Here is a 22,522-nt window from a genome sequence, read left to right as displayed (position 1 = left end):
TATACCAGACATGTAGTACAGATTTTTCTTTATTTTTACTGTCCATGTATATACATTAATGTAGACTTTTACTTTTTCTCTGCATTAGTAAAATGGTAATATCTAGTGTCATGCCTGAAGTAGTGCTGTTTATTTCCATGTGCCATTTGAAGCGTATTTAATTTATGTATATATATGTTACTGTGTGTGTATGTAATCTCAAGATGGACTGGAGAATGAAAAATGAGAACATTCAGCATCTGTTTTTTCCAAGTTGCATAAATGCAGTCATGGATATGACAGTGTGCATAGATGGGAGGAAAGGACTAGCTTCCCACACTTACGGAGGAAGGAGAAGACCATCATGTTTAACAGGGTCTTCAGTTTTGCCCCTAGTTAGATTTTCCCCCATTTATGTTATTTACATTGAGCCTGGAAGCTACCAGCTCCTCAAAATCAGCTTCAAATCTTTACTGAGCCATCAAAATCAGCTTCCTTTCTTTGCTGCTCCATGTGGTTGTTTTGTTTGTTCTGCCTTCGGCAGTAGTGGGTCAGGGTTGGAAACCCTTTGAGTGAAGCTACTCAGCAGAACTTTGCCCAGCTGTTTTGCTTGGAGTGTGTGTGTGTATATGTATGTATGACTACTTCCCTATATATGTGCGTGCATATATATATATATACACACACACACACACGGAACTTGGTAGGAAACATATTAGTAAAAGGTAATACTTGCTGTCCTATTTTCCTATTTGTGTCCTGTACTTAGCAGTTCTATAGTTGATAGTCAGACGATGCTTCCTATCCCCCTTTTGCCTACAAGAAAACTGTGTCTTACTAATTGTCCAGTGTTGTACACAAATGACAGTTCTTACTAATCCCAGGGAATGATCTTTATGTTTCCTAAAATATGAGATTTGGTTGACCTTATGTAATTACAAGCTTTATTAATGGTTATAAAGTAACTTTTAACTCTAACTGTAGTGTCAGATTTAAAACCTTTTTGACAGGGAATTCCAAAGGCTCACTCCTTGCTGTGTGAAGGAGAATTTCCTTCTATTTGTTCTAAAAATAAAAGGCAATAATTTCATAAAGTGACCTTTTGTTGCAGTATTATGAGACAGGGACTGATCATTTTTCTGTGTGCCTGTCTTAATTTTTAATGATTATAATTAAAAATGAAAAGAAAGTTTGCTCCTGTACTGTTATCAGAGGCATTCAGTGCTTGAATAATTTCATTTTTTTCCGTAAGCTCTGCTACTGATGGGAAGTGTGCAAATCCCATGTGCACAAGCAGATGGGGAAATTTTAGTCTTTAGTCATCAATGCTCTTTGAAGGTCCCCTTCCTAATTCCCTTTTCTTGCCAAATAATGGGAGAGCTGGCAATACCAAGTCAAATACCCATCTTTCTGTACTTTCACCATGCTTTTTGTTGACCTCATTCTGATCTTTTGCATTTTTGCTGCAGTGTCTTAAAGATAGAACTGAATGGTGTTCTAGGCAAAGAGAACTTTTCTTTGTGATGTAGTATCACGCAAATAGGTTTTGCTATAATTTCTTTATTGTCACTTCTTTAGTCCACCTCAGCTTCCAGTATAAATATTAAATTACAGTGAGGAAATACATCCTGAGATTTCTTCTCAGTTTTTTCTTGCTTTCATAGAAAATAGTTTGATTAAAAGAGTTAAAAGTATGTCTTAGCTTATCTTTGCGACATTCCAATTAAACTTTTTTTTGCATACTAAGCAAAAAGGAGCTTCTTCATGCTTTTAGCACCCTCCTGATACTCTAATGCCTCATCTTTTTGTCTGTTTTCTGACAAGCCCTCACTAAAACTGTGCAAACAGGTATTTCGACCCAAGAGGTACCTCCATAAACAAAGAAAGAAGCACAGATACTGTTTTCTTTTTGTCGTGCTTGGCTTTGGAGATAAGAATCTGTCCTGGTATAACCCCAGCCAGCAACTAAGCACCACGCAGCCGCTCACTCACTCCCCCCCCCCCCCCCCCCCCCCCGCCCCCGTGGGGTGGGGGAGAAAATCGGGAAAAGAAGTAAAACTCCTGGGTTGAGATAAGAACAGTTTAACAGAACAGAAAAGAAGAAACTAATAATGATAACACTAATAAAGTGACAACAGCAATAATAAAAGGATTGGAATGTACAAATGATGCGCAGTGCAATTGCTCACCACCCGCTGATAAGACACCCAGTTAGTCTCTAAGCAGCAATCCCCCTGTCCCTACTCCCCCCAGTTTATATACTAGATGTGATGTTGCATGGTATGGAATACCCCGTTGGCCAGTTTGGGTCAGGTGCCCTGGCTGTGTCCTGTGCCAACTTCTTGTGCCCCTCCAGCTTTCTCGCTGGCTGGGCTTGAGAAGCTGAAAAATCCTTGACTTTAGACTAAACACTACTTAGCAACAGCTGAAAACATCAGTGTTATCAACATTCTTCACATACTGAACTCAAAACATAGCACTGTACCAGCTACTAGGAAGACAATTAACTCTATCCCAGCTGAAACCAGGACAGAATCATAGATACATAATTCTTCATTAGCAGCTCATTAATATCATTTTTTTTTTTAATGCTAGGCAATTTTTTGGCAGATAGAATATTGAAGTATTGATTTACATGAAGACAACTGTGTATCTTGAGAGCAAGATTGGTTCCTGTAATTTCTGTTTGAATAAAGCTTATGTGCAGAGAGAGCAGAATTGGATGCTTAAACTCATGGCTATGTGGGAGCCCTAGTACTGGACTTGAACATGTTCTGCCCATGGTCCAATCTTGTTGATGGAAATCAGTGTCCCACCAAAAGCCCTATAGCTTCGTTTGCCCTGCACTGTGGCTAAGCTAAAGTGTCCCATCCCTGACCTCACATCTAGCCAACAAGAGCAAAAGATATTCTTATGGCCTCTTTCCTCATAGATTTAAAAACAGTAGTGATTACATATGAAGAAGTCATACCAAGGCTGATACAATTAGTGTTCAAATTGTATGGCAAAATTCAGTCACACATTCGAGCTACAGATTTTGATTATGTTAAGAATAATTAGTTGAAAATTGTTGGAAGAATACAGAATGAAGTATGGAAGTAAAGAAACAGAAATGGATATAACAAAAATAATTCTGTCCTTCCAATTTCTAATCAAACTAGCTGGGCGATTCTGCATGTTTTCAGGTATTTAGGTGGGAGAAGAGAGCAAATAAAAATCTTTCCTTGAGGTAAAGCTAAGTCAAGGAAACCAGACTTTATTTAGCGTAGAAATTAAGACCTTAAATTCCAAGAAACCTTGGCGATGTATGCTAGGAGTCAAAATATGAAGAACCACCATGAAAGCTGATTTGCCAACTAATTAAGATCCAAGTAAATATCTGTACACATTTAGAATTAATAGAATGTTCCCAAATTCTCATGAATGTTGTAGCGCTAGGGCATGGAAATAGTGGTAACCTGAGAAATGTATGTTATTTTTTGTTTGATAGCTTCTGGGTTAGTAGATTTTAACTTTTCATCTCCTAACTGTATGCTTATTTGTATTTTACTTTGAACGATGTTACTGAAAACATACTATACTTGTGCAGCGTTATCAGAAGTGTTCAGTACTGGAACCAAGTGGGATTTTGTTTGCCTTTTACATGCCTTCCAGCTGATGGGTGGAATTTAAGTCCCCATGGTGCACAAACAGATGGGAAAATGTTGGTCTTTAGTTTTCAGTCATCAGTGCTAATTCTTTTATCTTCTGAATGCATTAGTCAAACAGACTACGCCTGTCAAGCAATCTGTAATACGTGCCATGACAGCCTTTTTTTTTTTTTTTTTTTTAATTCTTCTGAAAATCTTTTCTGTGAACTGACATTGCCTACATTCTATTAGTTTAAGGAAGAAAATGCCTTAGTCATCAATTAGATGATTGTCAAAATGATAGTGGAGTGTTGATGATTTTAAAGTACTGTTTTTATCATTTGTGTGAAGTAATTCAACAACCAAGAAGTATGTTTGCAAATACAATTGGGTATTTCTGTAGGCATTGGCGATCTTATATGTATATATCTATATGATGCTTTTTATAAGCAGCCACTGTATTGGCACATTTCTTCATCCTTTCTTAACCAATGTGTCACAGAGGTTAAGATGCCTGGGATTTTTGGAACACTAATGTTCTTTACGCACCTTGGCATGCATCCATAGATCCTGATTTCTAGATTATAACAAAGTCTGTTTTGACCAGGAGTTATGTTGCGTATTCAGATTTTGGTGCCTGTTTCTGCAATGTGGAACCCAGAAGTGCCATGAATTAAAGAACTTCTATCCACACGGCAGCTGAAATACTTTATGTACACAAGGATGAGTGAATTTCCAACTGCATTTGTATGAAAGTTCCTTGACAAGTATAGCATGTAGCTATGAGGGGAAAAAAGTAAGTAGTAACGGCATAGCATAAATTTACATTAATACAAATGCATATATTCTTAGCAATTATACAAGGGTATTGGCATAAAATTTTTGGTACTGGGTTATCTCCTAATTTCCTTTAAAGTGTCTTTTTGGAGATAGGAAGTCTTTCCAGTTTATTTTATATGCCCAGAGGGCACTCTGCATTCAGCTTTGGTTCTGTAGGCTGTGTTGTCACAGATGTAAGGGATTGAGCTTTGTGTTTGTGTTTTTATGATGTGGGATCAGGCATGCTGAAAATGAATTCAAACCTTGACTTACATCACAAGTTAAGCTCATCCGGACGGCAGACAGCTCCTGCTTCTTGTGAAAGAATAATTTTGGTAATGTGACAGGCGTGGGTTTGTAGGCAGTAGTAACTCCTACAGAATTTAAAGCCCTGAAATAGAACAAAGATTGCAGACAGCTGATGATCAGTATCTTTCCTCTGTGAGAGGTGGGAACTCCTGCTTCAAATGAGCTGCGGGTAACCATTGACTCAAGGTTATGGAAGAAGCCCTGCACCTCATGCACTGGGCCAGCCCAGTTTACAGAGCTGTGCTCTCTGCAGGTCCATTTAAAAGGAAGTGAGAGGTTTTTCCTTTTGTATTAAGGGAGAACTTGTTTTCATGAATATGCCTCAACATGATGCCCTGCTATGGAGGAAGTAGCTGAGCAGGAGGATTTGTTCGCTGCATTTTCTCTGTAGCTACAAAAGCCCGTGTAAAGCATGCATGGAACATTTATTAATGTATCAAATAGCAGGTATGATAGATGCAGTTAGATCTTTTCGGTTGTTATTTTCATTTGTGATGCACAGATTTTGCTCCGAATTGCTGTATGGAGTTTGGGTTCTTGTTCAGATTATTTTGCTAAGAGGCACTCTGGAAAGAAAGGAAGAAAATATTTTCAATTTGGAAACTCCTACATGATGAGACTTTTGTTTGCAATTCTTCAATACTTTTAAAAGTTCAGGTTTCAATAAATAATAATTCACTGAGGAAAACCTATCATTTTGGAAAAGTTCTGTCTAGGTTTGGTATCCATTATGTTTGGGGGGTGGTGGTGTTTGGATGTGGAACCTAACTACCTGCAAGTGACTTAACTGCCTGAGAGAAGTTACAGTTTATTATTTGCGAAACACAGTACCTTGAAGCTCAAGTCATCAGTCTTGACTTACTGAAATTCCCATTTAATCAAAGATCAGGTGTGTCCCCTCAGGCTGCAGTGATGGAAACTGCCCTAAAAAGGATGAAGAACGGGCTTGTGAAAAGTTGTTTTTGTACAGCTGAAATTTTAATTTATTTGTTTTCCTTTGAGATATGTAAAAGAAAAGAGGCTGCTAGGATTAGCTGTACAGCAGATAGCCGTATTTGGGGAATGGTTTTCTATCAGTCCCACTCCTGTCTTCCGTAAAGGGAGTATCTTGTCTTTTTTTTTCCTTCTCTTTTGGCAGGCTACATTAAGGGTCATTAAAGCCCAAACAGAAGCTAGAGCAGCTTTGAGGTGATTGTACTGTTTGCCGTGCATTGTACTGGAACTTACCTATCTTTGTAGATGGCTTATAAACATTTGTGATCCCGCTTCCATTCTCTGTCAAGCCTGGGAGAGGAGGAATAAAAGTAAAAACTTAGAAATAGGTAAGCTGCATGGTGGACTCCTAGTCTTGAATCTGCTCAGGGGATAGCTGGCTTTTTCATGGGCTTCTTTTGACCTTTTGTTCTGGAACAGGAATCCCTGCTTTACTCTGGAACTGATAGAAATTGATTAACTATATCCCAAATATCTTAAGAATCTGCGGTGTCATGGGGAAGGGGCTTCCTTAAAGATTTATGTGGAAAAAGTTAAAATGGAAGTATTTAGACTGCAATCAGCATTCTGAGAGACAATATCTAGATTTAGTAAAATAGTTTCTAGATTGTTTTATACCCAAAAAGGGAAAACAAAAGAGGTAACCCAGCTTGTGTGTGTCAGTTTGCTTCTTAGTAAGCAGGTAAACCTGGATTAAGATAGGAACAGGTAGGGGAACTGTCAATGGAGGATCTATAATTGTAATCACTAAAACCCTCATGTGTTTTTTTCCAGCTCTGCTAGTAACTAAATTGTTATTTCTGTGAAATAATTTCCTGCCCACAGAAAATCTGTTCTTGAAATGAGTTGGAAGGAAAACATGCTTTTGAACTGAGAGCAGCTGCTCAATCTCATGTATTCTTTTATTTCATTGTCTGTGGTTTGCTAATGTAGAGAAGTCTGACTTTTTTGGAGTCCTGCCTTGAGAACTGTTCCTGTTCTGCTTAGCATCGTGAATTTGTGAAAAGTGAGATGACCTAAAACACAGTACTGTGTAGAGCAACCTTAACCCTTTCGCTTTGTTAATGAATGAGAGTCAAAAAAGTCCAATAGGAGCCACAAAAAGAGGAGCCAGCTAGATTTCTGAGATTTGGTATCTTAAATGAAAATTTATGCAAACCTTTGAGGTCAGAGAGCAAGATCATATGGCACCACAGAGCCCATGAGCATGTGTGATTTACTGTATGTTTCCTTGTGTGCAAACAGATAGAGCATTATATCCTGATTACTGTTGCTTTCTTTTTAACTGGTAATATACTAAGGGCTTTTGGAAGGATGTACCATTTGCACTGTAACCATAGTATGTGTGACAACACATATATGTGTGCATGTAAACCTTGAACATCCTTCAATGAGCAAAACCTTTTAACGGAATTAGTGTGAAGAAGGTCAGTAAAGGGGGGAAAACTTAACTACTCATGTTACAGGAAGTGAAATGCCATAAATGTTTTGTGAAGAACTACGTTTAGTCTTGGTCTACTTGCGTGGTTAACGTCATCTTATAAAAAGGAACAGTCTGTAAATCTTGTGGTTATATTTAAAAAAAATAAAAAGTGAGTAGTCTAAGCTGCCACTGAAAAAATGCTAGCCTTTCCCTTTTGGGAACAGTGGTTAACATAGAAGAGAGAAATACTATGAATTTTTGGTACATTTACACACATATAAATGTATACTTTAAAATATATATGGAGTATGTGGAATGGAATAAAAATGGATTACTAATATAAATAAAGAATATAAATAGATAGCAAAAAGTCAGGGTTTGGGGGGAGGTTGACAGGTGACTGCACAAATTCCACATGGCTAGCATACTGTGGAGCACCTGAAGCATAGTAACAACTGTGCAGAAGCCTGTTACTAGGAGAAGTTTTGTTTTTTTTTTTTTTTTGCATAGCAACAGGTATATTAACAAGACTGTTGTTTCTGCCTCCTCTTTTTTTTTTGTTTTTTTTTTTTTTTTTTAATAATTCACACATATTCCTCAGGCTATATTTTATTTCTGATTGCCTTCATAAAGTCTCATGAAGCCAATGGTGGTAATCCTAGGTAAAAGAGGCAGTGGCTGGGTCATGATTTTTGTACTGAAAAATATTTTATAACATTCCTGGGACTTTCTAATATACAAATAAAGCTAAATTACGTAGTTATTTCAAATATTTAAATAACCTGCATGGAAGGTTGAAAGAATAATTTAATGCATGCAACAGAATACAGGACTTTAAGCTTGAATTTCTGTGGATCATACTCAGACTTTCTGGAGTCTACCTGCTTCCACCTAAAACGGCTGGATGCTGACTCTGGTTCAGAACGCAGTTCAACGAGCTAACCCTTGTGAGCACAAAGTTCCCTGGGTGCATAAGCTGTAGCGTCCTAGCTGGGCAGCCAAGCAAGAGATAGTACCTAGGCAGAGGCATGCCCAAATCCTTCCCAAGTCCTGGGGGAACCTCAGTAAGTTAGGTGTCCCTCTAAGAATGCCTGAATCATATTACATTGCAGTCCAGACAGTTGTGATAGTATTATGTTTCTGGACATACAACTTAGTGTTTAGAACTGTGTCCCTGAATATAGGGGATGGTTGGAGATGCCTGGAGAAGGTCTAAACCCACAGCTCTTCTTCCCACAAAACTGCCTTTAATTATGTCCATAAAGTGTTGGGAGAATGTGGTTTTCACCCATCCTGATGAAGTTAGGCTGCTGATACACAAAATATTGTAGAATTCAGAGAGACAGAAGGAAATAAATAATTTTAAATCTGTAAAGAAGGACAGATTCCTCAGAATGGAATGGTCCTTGTTCTTTTTCAAGTAACGGTAGGTAGATACATTTCTTATTTGGGAATCGTGAGATAAAGATGTATAAGAGACACTGGGAATAAGAAAGAGTAGCAAAGATTGTTAGCCAGCTAGTAAATAGCACTGATAAAGCTACATCTGTTGCAGAAAAGGAAGTTCTAAGACTTTTTGAAAAATCAAATATTTAATTAAAGGTTTGCCCCTGTGCATGTTAGATTGGTTTTTAGATGTCAATTAATTCTTAAAAAAGAGATTGATGGAGAAAATGAAAAATAAATTATTTGCTTGTGAGTTAACAGTATCACTAATGAGGCTTCCCAAATGTAGAATATGGACTAAACTCAACTCTTATTTTACCAGTGGGAGTTTGGACATTGATCCAGTGGGCTATAGCTGCAGCAACAGTCTTGAGAGTTTGTGACTGCATTTATACTTTTGCACTTGGGCCAAGTGGCAACAGGTACCTTGTATAGGGACAGAGCCCTTTAGAGGACTCTGGCTATGCTCACAGTCTGTTCACATGTGATGATGTGGTGAAGTTACTAATTTTTGTAAGTTCTTGTAAATGAAAATTTCCAATAGTGCTTGGACTTCAGAAGCTATTTGGTTCTTTCCCCACCTTCTGGTACGTTATTTGGGAAGGAAGAGTTCAGCTCCTTACTACACCCTGGTGTGCAAAGTGGTGTTCTTCCCTGTGCTATCCTAAAGTTTAGCTATACAAAGATGTGATCGTGGGATAAGTTATAGTGGGAATGTATGTTGTATCATGTACTCTACAGTGAATCTGAAGTTACTCATCTCTTTCCCACTGAGTGGGATGTCATCTCAAACTACTTCATGTTAGCAAAAAATGGGGGTATGCACATAGATCGGTACTGTGAAACTGTTCACATCTAACCTACCTCATGCTATATTGCTCCTGAGCTCAGTACCTAATATTTAGGGTCACCAGTTTTGCGTATATGTGGAGTTAAGCTATTGTACTCAGTTTGTCTGAAATGAAAACGTATCAGAGATTCTACAAATAAGTAAATAGGCAGAAATTAATTAAGAATAGGCACAGTAAAATGATCCTGAGATAAATTAAAGTATTTTGAATCATCATTTCCGGAACCAGAAGGGAAATCTTACCTTCTTTCACTAGCCAAAGGTATTTTCTCTTTGGCAGGAGGCTCTTGATTTCTGGTCATACGGGGATAGTGTGCAAACCTGGCACTGTCTGCTCACTTATTGTTGATCACCAGGGTTTACTCTCATATGCTCTCTCTACATAGGGATGTTGTTCTGCATAGCAGAGCATGCATTTCAGTTGCATTTTGCATTCTGTGTATTGAGCTAGGTGTCTTTGGGAACATTTAAAAATAATATATTTAAAGATGTTCCTTCTGCAGTTTTTCTAAAATACAAGCAATTTATCATTGCAGACAAATATTTTTCTCTAAAATTCTTTGCAATGCATTTATCTTTTTATTGTGAAATGACTTGAGAATGAGGATGTGTGGAGAATTGGTAAGCCAGTAACTTTTCATGTACACTGAGCACTGCATGCAGAATTCAAGAGGGTTGATAAAACATTCGAACTGAAATGGAATAAATAGGGAATTACATTTTGAATATAAACAAGGTATGCATATAAATTTGGAAACTCTAATAGCAGCAGCCTGGGGACAGTATTCCTCATAGTCTCTTTCAGAGCTATGAACAGAAACCTAAGAACAAAGTAGCACTATATTCAGATAATCTCAATTCCATTGCTACTCATATCTGGGTTTCTTACTGTCTGGCCTACGAGGCCATATATGTAACAATAGCACTCGAGTTGTTTAGCATGATTTTGATTGTCTGAATTTGAACTAAAGCTGCAGTATTTGTGACATTTGCTACCTGCAACATGTTCTATGTCTTTGTCATGCTCTGTCTGTACTTTTGCTTGAGCCTGCTGGTTTTCTGCTGCTTAGTTTGCCTCTCATTCATTCTGCTCTGACCCCTGCCAGTTACCTGTGTGAACTTCTGCCATCTGTGGGATTGCCATCTTGTCTTTACTTATAGAAGTAGCTAAATGGGAAATTTGCTTTATAATTAGAAAATGAGATTTCAAATCAGTTTTCAGGACTGGCCATAACAAGCTGAGAGGTGCCTGGAAATAAAAGAAATCCTGAGCAATTGAAAAGCCTGCGTTGCATTTAACAGCAAGTAATTTCCATTGTATCGCAGGCAAACGTGCAATCAGAGTGAACAGGAAGAAAAGTCCATACTGTGCGCACTTCAAAATATTGGTGTGTACAGTTTGCATCATAGTGACAACCTGTCAAACATCTTTTTGGCAGGATGTTGTGCAATGCACTAAGGAGGGGAGATACAGTGGAATTCCCCCCCTTTCTATACCTGTAATAGCTTGCTTTCGAAAGCACAGTGGAGTTTGGTACTGGGCATAACCTGCATGATGCTGGCAGCGGGGGGCTGCAAGCAGGGCTGGAGCGAAAGAACTGCCCAAGTGGGAGCCGAGCAGAGGACTTGGGGGAGAGTTATGTCTCTGGCAGGACTGTTGGCCAGTGAAGGAGCCCATGCCAGAGCAGTGGAGGAAGAAACAAGGGACCACCAAAGAAGCGGAACCACAACGTGCTGACCCCAGTCTCCCACACTGCCCACTGCAGGCATAGCGTGCGGGTGGCAAGGGGCTTGGAGATGGGAAGGGGAAGAGGTGGTGTCTAGAGAGGAGTCCAAGTGTAGTTCTCTAAGTGTTTGCTTGTTTGCCTGTTTCTATTTTTCAGTAGCAGAATCAATAATTAAAAGTTTGTTGGCCAATAAATTAAGTAAAATTCCCTGATCCAAAACTTGTTTTATAGCCAGCAATAGACTTTACAAATCACAGTGTTTGTGGCTATTCTCAAAACATTTGGTACAGTTCTTAAAATTAGATTTGCTGAAGTCAGACTAGTCAGCCTTCTCCAAGGTTATTTACATGCAGGGAAGGATAGGTGCCTTCAAGTCTTTGTAAGTCAACTAAATATGAAAATGTGTTGCTTGCTTGGTTCTGTCATCACCAGCAAACTGTCATGGTTCAGTGAGTAGAAAGCAAAACAAACAAAAATCATGCTTCCCAGTAGTGGAACAAGTGCAATAAATAGTTGTTAAACCATCCTGAAAAGATATTATGGTCTTCACATTCATCCTTTATTTGATTTTTGATCATTGTTTTAATTTTGTCTGGCAGGACAGGCAAGCAGAAATTTATTTTCATAGCACTATAATGAATATAAAAGATATTACACCTTGTAAGTCTCTTTGCTTGTAAGTCGTCTTATATTCTTTTTCACTAAGCATGAGAGTCAACTCCTCTCATCTAATATCATTTAGCAATTTAAAAGATACACATCTAATCTAAATTTGCTGTCTAGGTTCTCCTTACAGTCAGTGCAGCAAGACGGGTGCTAAAAGAAAGTAGTACACTTTGTAGCAAGATAGGTTATTTTGCTGTATAGGATATGGTCTAGTAGGGTATCTTAAGTGTTTGAGATGGCTGAGGTGAGTCATTCTTTGATGCCTGTCTGTCCCCTTGTCACTGTGATGGGAACCCAGGAGGTCACCTCAGACTAGCAAGTCCAGCTCCAACACCTTCAGTTTGATGACATGAAGCCTACATGAATTTGCTAGTTTTTTATGTCATATTTCACTCTGAGCCAGGAGCTGAGCCCATTGTGAGTTTTTCTTTGATACAGTACTTACAGAGTAAGCTCCTGAAAGCAGCAGTCATACCTTCCATTAATAATTCCTTATTAAAGTTGGCCTCTGCTCCTGTGGTTTTAAGAAAGGCTGTCCTTGATAGCCCTCATTGTCGTTAGCTAAACTTTTTATCATACACGCTTATAAGACAAGTAATTCAGTTTACCAAAGGTCATTCTTATTTCATAATTGCTTGCAGTAAAAAGCCATAGAGAGAACACTTGAAATGAATTAAACTTATGGCCTCTTAAAGAAGATACATGACATTTCACTGTAATGTAAACTTTTGTCCACCAGACATTCATAATATTTTCAAGGATAAGATGAGAGCTTTCTTATGTAAAAAAAAAAAAAAAAAAAAATTGCCCTTCATAGTGCAAATTCTTACACTAACAATATTTTATATAGAAAAGACAAGTTTTCTTGTCATGCTGGTGGTTTCTTTTCAAGCTTCTCATGAATCTGTTCCCCCTCCCTCCCCCCTCAATGGCTCTTTTTAGTTGTCTGCCCTTTATGTTGAATTTTGAATGAAACTTACAGAAATGTCAGCCTGGCTCCTTTAGGGACTACAGTTGAAATCATCAAGGTTGGATTGATGGATGAGACCATAAGAGGTTGGGCCGGCTGACAAGGTTACCCTTACCAGCTGTCTACCCATCCCTGCTGCATGGGTGTCTGTGCTGCTTGTCAGTCAGCTTTTGAACTAGTGCTGTTTACCGTGTAGTGTTTTAAGGCAGAGTGTAATCAGTGACAGCTTACTTTAAAATGCTGTGCTGCAAATGGTGGTGGTTCCAAAACTCACTGCTGAGCAGCTCAGACATCTGTGCAGTAAAGGCAGGCTGGATAGCTAGGGTGGCAACAGTGTCAGCTGTCCCAGGCAAAGCCAGCCCTTTTTGACATTCGAGAGTCCTTTATTTTGTCTTTGCTTTTTTTGTGTGGTTTGGTTTGTTTTGTTTCAGGTTATAATCAGCCTTCTGTCTAAGAACCCCAACTTTGAAATGTTTTTGAATGGGAATGTATAAGAACCCCAGTAGTGTTTGAGATTTCACTAAAAAATCCTAAAATGTTTTCAATTCTTGTCTGTAGGCTGGAGCAAATGTGCTGCTGCAAGATGTTAATGGCAACATCGCACTTGATTATGCCATAGAAGGGACTGAATCTAGCAGCATCCTTCTGATGTACTTGGAAGAAAATGGTAAGTCAGCTCTTCAGCTTCTGGAATGTTTTTAATGAACATGACATAAAAATGATGGATATTAATTTGACGTAAGTCAGTACTGAAGCCAGTGGAACTATATTAGTTTGGAGATGGAGGGGAGGAAGATGATTTCGAGTCAGAAAAGTTTTCAGTGCGTTTAGATTCAAACAACTAACAAAGGTTAGTGGCAGTGATTATTGTCAGATCTGCTTTTGCCCATTCATATGGAGATGTGAGAGTGTGAATTGAAAGCAGAAAAACTGCAGTAATGCAGAAGCTTTTAAAACAATTAATTTAACAGTGTGAGGACCAGGTTTCACATTTTGTTCCATTTCACATGTGTTATGTATAGCCTCAGAGTATATTTTTTCCAGTGAGAGCCTGTTAAATAAATCTCTGCAAGTCATCTGAATGGAAATGTATATGAAACTTTATCACTTATTCAAGAATATTAGTGTTGGTTTTGTTTTGTATGGAGAAAATACTGTAGCTAGATTTCTTTTATGAAGTATGCTTAATATGTTATAGATGACAGGACCTGTATTGAAAAAAAAGGTTTGTTTTTCACCAGCTGCAAACTTAAATAAGGTTTCTGAACTGAGATTTCTAGCATTGCTTTTGACTATAATAGGTTGCCTTAACGTTGTATGTGGCTCATCATAACACTAAGGACAATGTATTAAGCAGAAATAACGAGTAGTAATGTAAAAATGTGTAATTTCAACATTACCTCCATATAAGAAGTCTGTTTCAACATAAACTAGGTTATGTCCTCTTTCACTTAAAAGAGAAGTTAACTTAGACTGGCAAGGAAATCACACTTAGTGTGAGGTCCTATACTGTTAGCCCATAGCACATCCAGGGTATTACACAGGTGTATTTTATAATGTTGCTTCCTTGGTGCCTGGCAATGTCTTTGTAACTCATGAACTCTGGTTTTCGATTTTTCTAATGGCAATACAGGTATTAGCTTCTAAAAAACTTGATTGCCTTGCAAAATGCAGATATTTGGAGTCTAAATGCTCCAAATGCTTTGTCTGATATGGTATTTAACATGTAGCATAGAACAAGCATGTAGCATACAACAAGGTGTGGTCTGCTCACTTGCAATTATTTGTGTGGATCTATCAGAAAATGCTTCCTCTTTCCTTGGTATGTCTGTCTTTTTGTTTGGTTGCAAAATGAAATAGATTTGGAAAAAAAAAAAAGAAAAAGATTTGCTAGTTTCTTGGCAAAGTGTTTATATTGAAAGAACTTATGTGGAACAGTGGATTTTTATGACTCTAATGTTATCAGTGTTGCCTCTTTTCCAGTAGATAGGAGAGGTACTGTAACTCATTAAACAATGATTCTGTGAATGTGGGAAGTTTCCAAAGAAAAAAAAACCCTAAACATTATGAAGGTGACATCTGCCTGTACTAACTGTAGATAGCTGAGCCTGAGCTAATCATCCAGACCTTTTCTTTTGGTCAATAGAGAGAAATGGGAAATGCAGGTATTGTTTCAGCTCTTCCTAACCTGGCTAGGTGAGGAGAACTGACTTCCAGGACTGTTTCTTTCTGCTGACTAATAAGAACCTAGGTTGACAAGTCAGTTTACCTGTCATAGTTTTAGACTGTAAGAATAGATCAATCCTACCCTTTAATTGCAGTACTGTGTGAAATCCTGGCCTTTGGGTGATCAATGACAAAATGCCTATCAACTTTGCTTCGTCTGTTACTATTCTTCTTGTAACAATAGGCAGCTCAAAGTACCCTTATTTCGCACTTAGTTTTTAAAATTTAATGAGTATCTTCTAAAATATTTGTATAGCCTGCCATGGTTAATAATGATTGAGGAGGGAATCCTTGAAGGAAATAAAGCTGTCTGGATAAGTATGAATTACTTTGAATTGCCCAGACTAACATAACTGATGTTACATTGTATACTGAAACTAATTATTGACTGAAGAAAGCAATATGCAGACTTTACTTACCTAAGGGAAAACAAGTTGAGGTACGTATCCTCTGTATATTAAGAGCATCCTTTGGGTGGGGTAATAATTCTAGTATACTATAAGCTTCATTTAAGATATCCCTAATCAAGGATGGAAGGAAAAATACAGCACCCAATTTCATATTTAGGAAAGTGGTGGAAATAGCTTAACTGTATATTTGATCATGTCCTAGGAGCACTCAGAAGCCTAGTGTGCTCCTGAGCTCGAGGACTTTATTGGGGTTGATTTATCTAAATCAAGTGTCTGGTAGTCACTTTATAGCAAACCCTCCTTAAAGCAAAAGAGGTGCTTCAAAGGTAGGTATCTGTAATGGGTCATCTGAATTACAATCTGAACTGCATGCTTCTTTCCAAGTGCTATGAAGGGAGCCCAGAATGGCTAGCTGAGGCTTAGAAGTCTGCTATATAGGATGGGATTCAGTTTAAGGTTATGATATTTAAATTTACAGGTCTAGATGTAGGTGTCTGTACACCAGCTTTGGTGTCTAAATTCCTGTTGCCATTAGTGGAGTTCTAGGAAATACTGTCACTAGAGAGCAGAAGGGTTATTCACTTGACCAGCCACCAGGAGGACACCTGTAAACACTGTTAAATTTGTTCTGCGCTAAGATACCATTGGCTTTACATGTTACTGGTCATCTTATTTTTGCTATGAAGTCACGACATTTAAGGACTTTGAAAAATAAGACGGAGAGACCATCTGCTGCAACGTCTTGCCAAGGCAAAGCCAACTGAGAGTAGCCCAGGTTACCCAGGACCATGGTGGGTTGGAGAATCTCTGATCTCTCTGGGCTCCCAGTCCAGTGCTGAGCCATCTTCGTGTCTTTTTTTTTCTTTGTATTTTCAGTTGAAATTTTATTTGTTGTAACTTATACCTGTAGCCTCTTCTCTGTTCATTATTTACCTCCAGGAAGTGTCTCCCTCCAGAGGTGAAATGAAAATACTAGGAAGTGTAAAAAGGTTTTTTTTTTTCCCTCTTTGTCCTGTTTTATTCTGAACATGGTTGATTATTGGAATCATCGAGGAAGTCCACCTGGTACCTTCTGTGACCTTTATTTAGATTAATATCAGCTTTATGTTTTAAGGCAAAGCTTTTGTTGTATTAATGCCATTTTAAAAACATCAAACTTTCAATGGCTGCTAGCGTGTTCTCTTTGTTTTTAGAGGCAGAATGTTCTACTGTAGAAGTGTGTCAGTGAAACTCTGATCATGGCGTATGATCCTTATGTTTGCTCCTTTTCCTTTAAGCTGTTTTAAATATGTAATGCTTTGAAGAATGCAACATTTTTGTTTACTTCCTTTCTTGGTATTTAGTTGTATAATGGATTAGATGACTTAGAAACTGCAAATGAGTGACATATTTCTTGGTTCCATATTTGACAAGTGACAGGAGGTGACATGTTCACTGTGTAATTTGTTTCCAAAAAAGAGGTGTTCCCTTTTGTCTTCCAAGATCTCAGGCTTCAGCTTTTAGTAGGATAACTGTGCATTTCAAGAACATCAGCCTTGTTATTTAATCTGAGAAAACAGCATCTTGATATTTACTACTACTTTTTTTTTTAAGTATCCTACACATCTGAAAGCAAAATAATACCTTCTTTGCCTGTTGTACAGTGAGAGTTTATGCACTAGCAGGTTATTACAAGACCAAAAGAAAACCATCTGTTGCGGAATTTTTTTTTTAAGAATGACTACATTTAAATAACATATCTACCTGAAGGTATAGATGGCTTTTCTTTTTCTACCATGACACAGGTACAGAAAAAAAGGGTTATTGCTTTTCTATGAAGTATTCTTTTTAACAGTTCACTTTCTGTGGGGTAAATGAATTTAAAATAGCTGGTTAAAGGTTATCAACCTTTGATGGTAATAGAGGTTTCAGGTACTTAATCAAAATCTTTTATAGTATTCCAAGCTGTGTGAATAATGGATCTGTTTTGTTCTCTGAATATTAAGGGGATCATATTCAGGTGTCTCAGAAAACTGTATATAGAGCCAAAATCATGTGCAAGTCCTATCCATTGAGGTAGTTTTTTTATGGTGTAAGTTAGTTAAAATACTGTGCAGATTTCACAAAAATAGACTGTGGTTTATTAAATTCTTACTAGCAAATGGGTTAAGCCTTACTTTTCAGCTGCAAAGTGGAAGGAATAAATTTCTTTCTCTGCTATGCAGCAGTAGGTAGAATAAAAATCCCAGAAGCTAAGGGTTAGTACAGAATCCTACACTGAAGACAGTGTTTAACATTAGTCAGAAACAGTCAACTCATAAATTACTACAATAAGGAGAATTTCCCTGAAGCCAACAGTTAACAACATAAGGGAAATAACATGCAGGAAAAGCTGATTCAGAAAAGTAGTGGGCAAAGGATTAAGGAAAAATTTACTGTGAGAGTGACACTATACAGTAACCTAGAATGTGATAGGAAGATACATCCCAAAATTATTTTGGTTTAAAATGTAAAGTTATTTGAAATTATTTATTAAATCTGGTGTGGTTGGGCTAAAAGCCAAACTCCCACCCAGCTGCTTGCTCATTCCCCCTCCTGAGCAGGACAGAGGGAGAAAATAGGATGAGAAAGCTCGTGGGTTGAGATGAAGACAGGGAGATTGCTTACCAGTTACTGTCACAGGGAAAACAGGCTCAACTTGGGGAAACTTGCAAATTGGAATAGATTCAGGTAGTGAGAAATAGAAAGACAAACACTAAAACAGCACCTTTCCTCCCTCCCCCTTTCCCAGGCTTGACTTCGCTCCTTCACTCCAGACTCTACCCCTGCAAGTGATGCAGGGGGGTGGGGGAGGTACAGTCAGTATGTAGAGCAGTTTCTCTCTGCCACTTCTTCCTCTTTACACTTTTCCTCTGCTCCAGCATGGATTTTTCACAGGTATACAGTTCCTTCAGGAACGTCCATGTGCTTCGCCATGGGTCCTCCATGGGCTGCAGGGCATCTCTGCTCCAACGCCTGGACCACCTTTTCTCCCTCCTTCTTCTCTGACCTTGGTGTTCCCTCAGCTATTTCTCCCTCCTTTTGTTTCCTCTTTGTCTCTCTGTTTTCTGCCCTTCCTTAAGTATGTTTTCACAGAGGTGCCATACTTGGCTGAGAGGCTCAGCTGTGTCCTGTGGTGGGTCTCCTGCAGCTGAGAACTGTCTGTGGTCCACACGGGACAGGCCCTGGCCTCTTGCCGCAGAAGCCACCCCAGCAGCCCCACAACTGCCAACACTTGGACGATACATCTGGTCATGCATTTCTCAACACCCTGGAACTTTTTATGAGACTAAGATCAAAATGAAAATCCCAGTTATGTGGGTTTTTTATCAGCTTTGATTATGAATTAAAGTGTTCAGAATACATACACCAAAATGCTCTAACATTGAGGTTGTGCTACAGAAATGCTTAAAACAGATCTAGTAATCCAGCATGGGAAAAAAAAGAATCACATACTGTTTCTTCAGTGCACTCAAGAAAAGCATTTGATATAGATCAATATCATTTCAGAAAAAGTAACTGCTCTAGACTTTCGTATTTAAAACTATGAAAGGCTTTTCACAGACATTAAGGAATTATTGCCAACATACTACAGTAAGAACTGACGAAAATGTCAACACATGTAGATTGTTAGTACTAAAAGATCAGTGGATTTAAGCTAAAACTAAATCCTCTGTTATATTTTCTATTTTAGAACCATATGCAATGTGATCTTGATTTCTGCTTACAAATTTTCTATTAATAACATTGATGCAGTAGGTTGACAGAAAAACAGGCAACCAAAACCAAACAGCCTCAGGGTGGTTCAAAGTTTTTTCACTCTGATATTTGCTGATTGGGAACCACCTACCCATAAGATTATCACACACACAAAAAATCTGTCTAGTTTCTGCAGAGAGCTTGATTAATTGGTGATAGGTGTTAGGTGATGGTATTGCCAGTGAGAACGGGACCAAATGAGATGTTTCAGTAGGTCCCTTCAAGTCCTAAAAATGAAGCCCACAGAAAATGTGACACATTGAAAACGTCGTAGTTGAGAATGCTCAGCTGTCTTCCTTTGGCCTTTGTGTTTTCTAATATAAGCTTGAATAAGCTACCATAATTTTTATATTTTCTAACTCTTGGGGAAGTGACTTTGAAGTCTTAGACTCCTCTTAATGTTTGTGTGTTTCCAGCATGCAAATGTTTGGGCATTTAAAAGTGAATTAAAGAAGAAGGTCCATCATATGGAAGCATTTTGTTACCCATATGTTTTTATTGAAGGGAAAATCTTTAAACTCACTGTGCAGACTTTTGGCACTTGAATTAACATTTTAAGTTTCAGCCAGTAGTTTATGATTTACTTTGTAACTGATGCTAGAAGGAAAACAGGCATTTCCTGGACTAACAGGCTTTGCAAATATTTGAAAAAAGAGTGTGAAGAACATCAGCAACTGCGGATGCCCTTTTAGTATCCTTTCAAACAGCTTACTGATAAATAATCTAATTCTGTTACCATTAGAAATAAATTACCATTTTTTATAGGATTCCTAAAACTATAACCTTTAGCAAGTTAGAAAAAAAATTTCAGTGCCCAGAGTGCACCCACGGGCTCTGTGACCTGTGCTCCCCACTCCCAGGGGCTTGGCTGCCGGTGCTCAAAGCCAGCTCTGATATGGTACAGCCATGTAACCTGGGAGCAGTCGGCTGAGACAAGGGCTAGGTTGTGAGGCAGAGCTGGAAGAAGCCTTGTAATGATCTTTCACCCATCCTTTGGCTGGAGAGCTGCATTTAGGCTCAGGTCCTTGCCCTTGTTCCTTGCTTGAGGTATGCATATGCCCAACCACGAACCTTGCTGATCCCAACCCTGAACCACTGACTGCCTGACTTCACCTGATTTGTCTGGATTCGTTGCTAGAGGCTTTTCTAGCAATCACAGAACTGTCGGTTGGCCCTGATTCCCATCACCAGACCTGCTCAATTTTCTTGTTTGGGTACTGTGGGGCTGTGCCCTCGTCAGCAAGGACACTAACCTGCCTGCCCCTGTTCACCCTCAGCTCCTGGCTCCCTGGCAGGTGTCAAGTACCCTGCTTTTACTGCTTTCTAACAAAAACATCTAACCATAACATATTAAGACCTTGCAGAGAAATCCTGAGTATAGAAATACTGTATACGGAAGAGCTCATTTCAGATATGGTACTTACCGCAAGTAACCAGAGACAATGATACGCTTTTTTTGCTTCTGTCTTCTGGTATTAATATTACAAATAAAATAATAAACATGCAAGACATATCCACAGATGAATGCTTTAGTATTAAGCCTTGAGATTGTGCCAGTCTGTTAAAATAAATTACAAAAATTATTTTTGTTTTCATACAAGTTAAGAAGAGGCAGAGGTAATATAACTAATTTTAGCTGGAAGGGTCATCAACATCCTTGTTATAGAAGAGAAGAAAAAAAAAAAGCATATTTCACTAGAGTGGGAGAATTGTCACTCTGATGACTATGTGAGGAGGAGATGGGAATTTCATTTCTGATAGCATTTTCAGATTGGAAGGAAATAAACTAAACATCTTTCACGATGCATATATAATGATCTCTTTAAAGACAAAGAGGTAAAACCCACCAACAACTATCAGTCGGTACTTCTGCAGTGAATTAGAGCTTAGTAGTTTTGCAAATATACACTCTTTTGCAGATACCGAAAATACTGACTTCCCTTCTCACATAATAAATGTTGCTGAAACGTATCTGTTCATATGCTGACCTTTGAAAATCAGATGCACATAATGCCAAGCGATATGCACAAGAGCTACTGAACAATGTAATTTAACAAAAATAATGCTCTTTACAAAGCTATCTAGTAAGCAGCCAGAAGAGTCCTCCTAAAACTTTAAGCAAATAAAGCTGGATAAAGTAACAGCTACACCTGAATATTTTTGTGAATAAAAATGAATATTTCAAGAATGATACCATGACTTTTTTTTTTTTCTCATTGATTGTGAACATGTCTATCCTATACTATGCTGTACAGGAGAAAAATAGAACTTCTAAACAATGGTATCCCTAAAATTATAGAAGAGTACAGACAGGCTCATCATGCTTGGGGTGAAAAGATCCTTGCTCTGTTTGCAGCTCTGGGCAGGAAGGGCAGATACAGGCAGGGTGAGAGAAGACTTAACTAAGAGGAGAGGAGAGATTGGCGTCTCAAAGTTGCTGCAAGTTTTTAACCTACATTTGTGTTTGCAAGGCAATGTGATATTGACCTCTCCTAAAGACTCTTAAGCCTGTTGGAGAATGAGACGTGCACGTTGCAGAAGGAGTGGCTGCTGGGTGAGTGCAATGGGTATTTCCCAAAAAGTGCTTGAGTGTTTGCTTTGTACTGATCCCAGGAACGGGTGTTCCCCTTGCAGATGGAGAGACTTCTTAGTACCGGACATTTCTGAGGAAAATATTTTTTGTAGCAATTCTCAGTTCTGTTTGCCATCTATTTCTTTACCACTGCAACTTTCTGGAAGTTACTTTCCTGCTTTTTATCGGAGGTTTTTACGTTCCTTTGGGTTGTCAGTTCTATAACCATATGCCAGAGAGGGTGAGACAGCCAAAGCACATGAAATGGCCTTGTCAGGTGTTTTTCTTAAAGAGTGAGAAGTGATATATTTTGTAGCTTTTAGGTTATGCTCCTGCCTGTCATCCTGCAGGGTCACTACTGTTTTAACTGTTCCTTCTCCATCTCATCTCCTGCAGAATTTGTGAGCATGTAGTTCTTGTTCTGATTTGGTACAGGGTATTTTGGGCATATTTTCCATCCTATGCCTTTCTGTTTGACTTTTCATTTTTTAAAATGTGAATCCATTCCCATAGCACATGCCAATTTGGTTTTCTTCCTCTATTTATTCATGCTGGCTGTCATCCCATTTCAGCTGAATATCTAAACCGCATTTCCCTGTTGAAATGCAATGTGAAGGTCATTCTTTGATTCAGGCAGCAAGTTACTTACTGTATGAGTAACATTTTATTGTTCCATCTAAACTGATGAAAATTATCACTGCCTGGGGAGGGAGAGTAAACTCTCCA

At 38.4% G+C, this 22,522-nt stretch overlaps 1 protein-coding gene across 3 annotated transcripts in view; it reads left to right on the top strand.

The window, feature by feature from the left end:
- Nucleotides 1-22,522, top strand: part of MYO16 (myosin XVI) — a 404,375-nt gene that overhangs the window by 158,935 nt on the left and 222,918 nt on the right. For all 3 annotated transcript variants that reach the window (XM_052773633.1, XM_052773634.1, XM_052773632.1), the window contains exon 5: nucleotides 13,370-13,478. In XM_052773633.1, coding sequence (XP_052629593.1) covers nucleotides 13,370-13,478 — 109 coding nt within the window. The remainder of the gene's footprint in view (nucleotides 1-13,369; nucleotides 13,479-22,522) is intronic.

The sequence above is a fragment of the Harpia harpyja genome, chromosome 22, assembly GCF_026419915.1.
Source record: "Harpia harpyja isolate bHarHar1 chromosome 22, bHarHar1 primary haplotype, whole genome shotgun sequence".
NCBI classification, from domain to species: domain Eukaryota; kingdom Metazoa; phylum Chordata; class Aves; order Accipitriformes; family Accipitridae; genus Harpia; species Harpia harpyja.
Note: the sequence above shows the minus strand (reverse complement) of the source record. Positions and strands in the feature narration are given on the sequence as shown.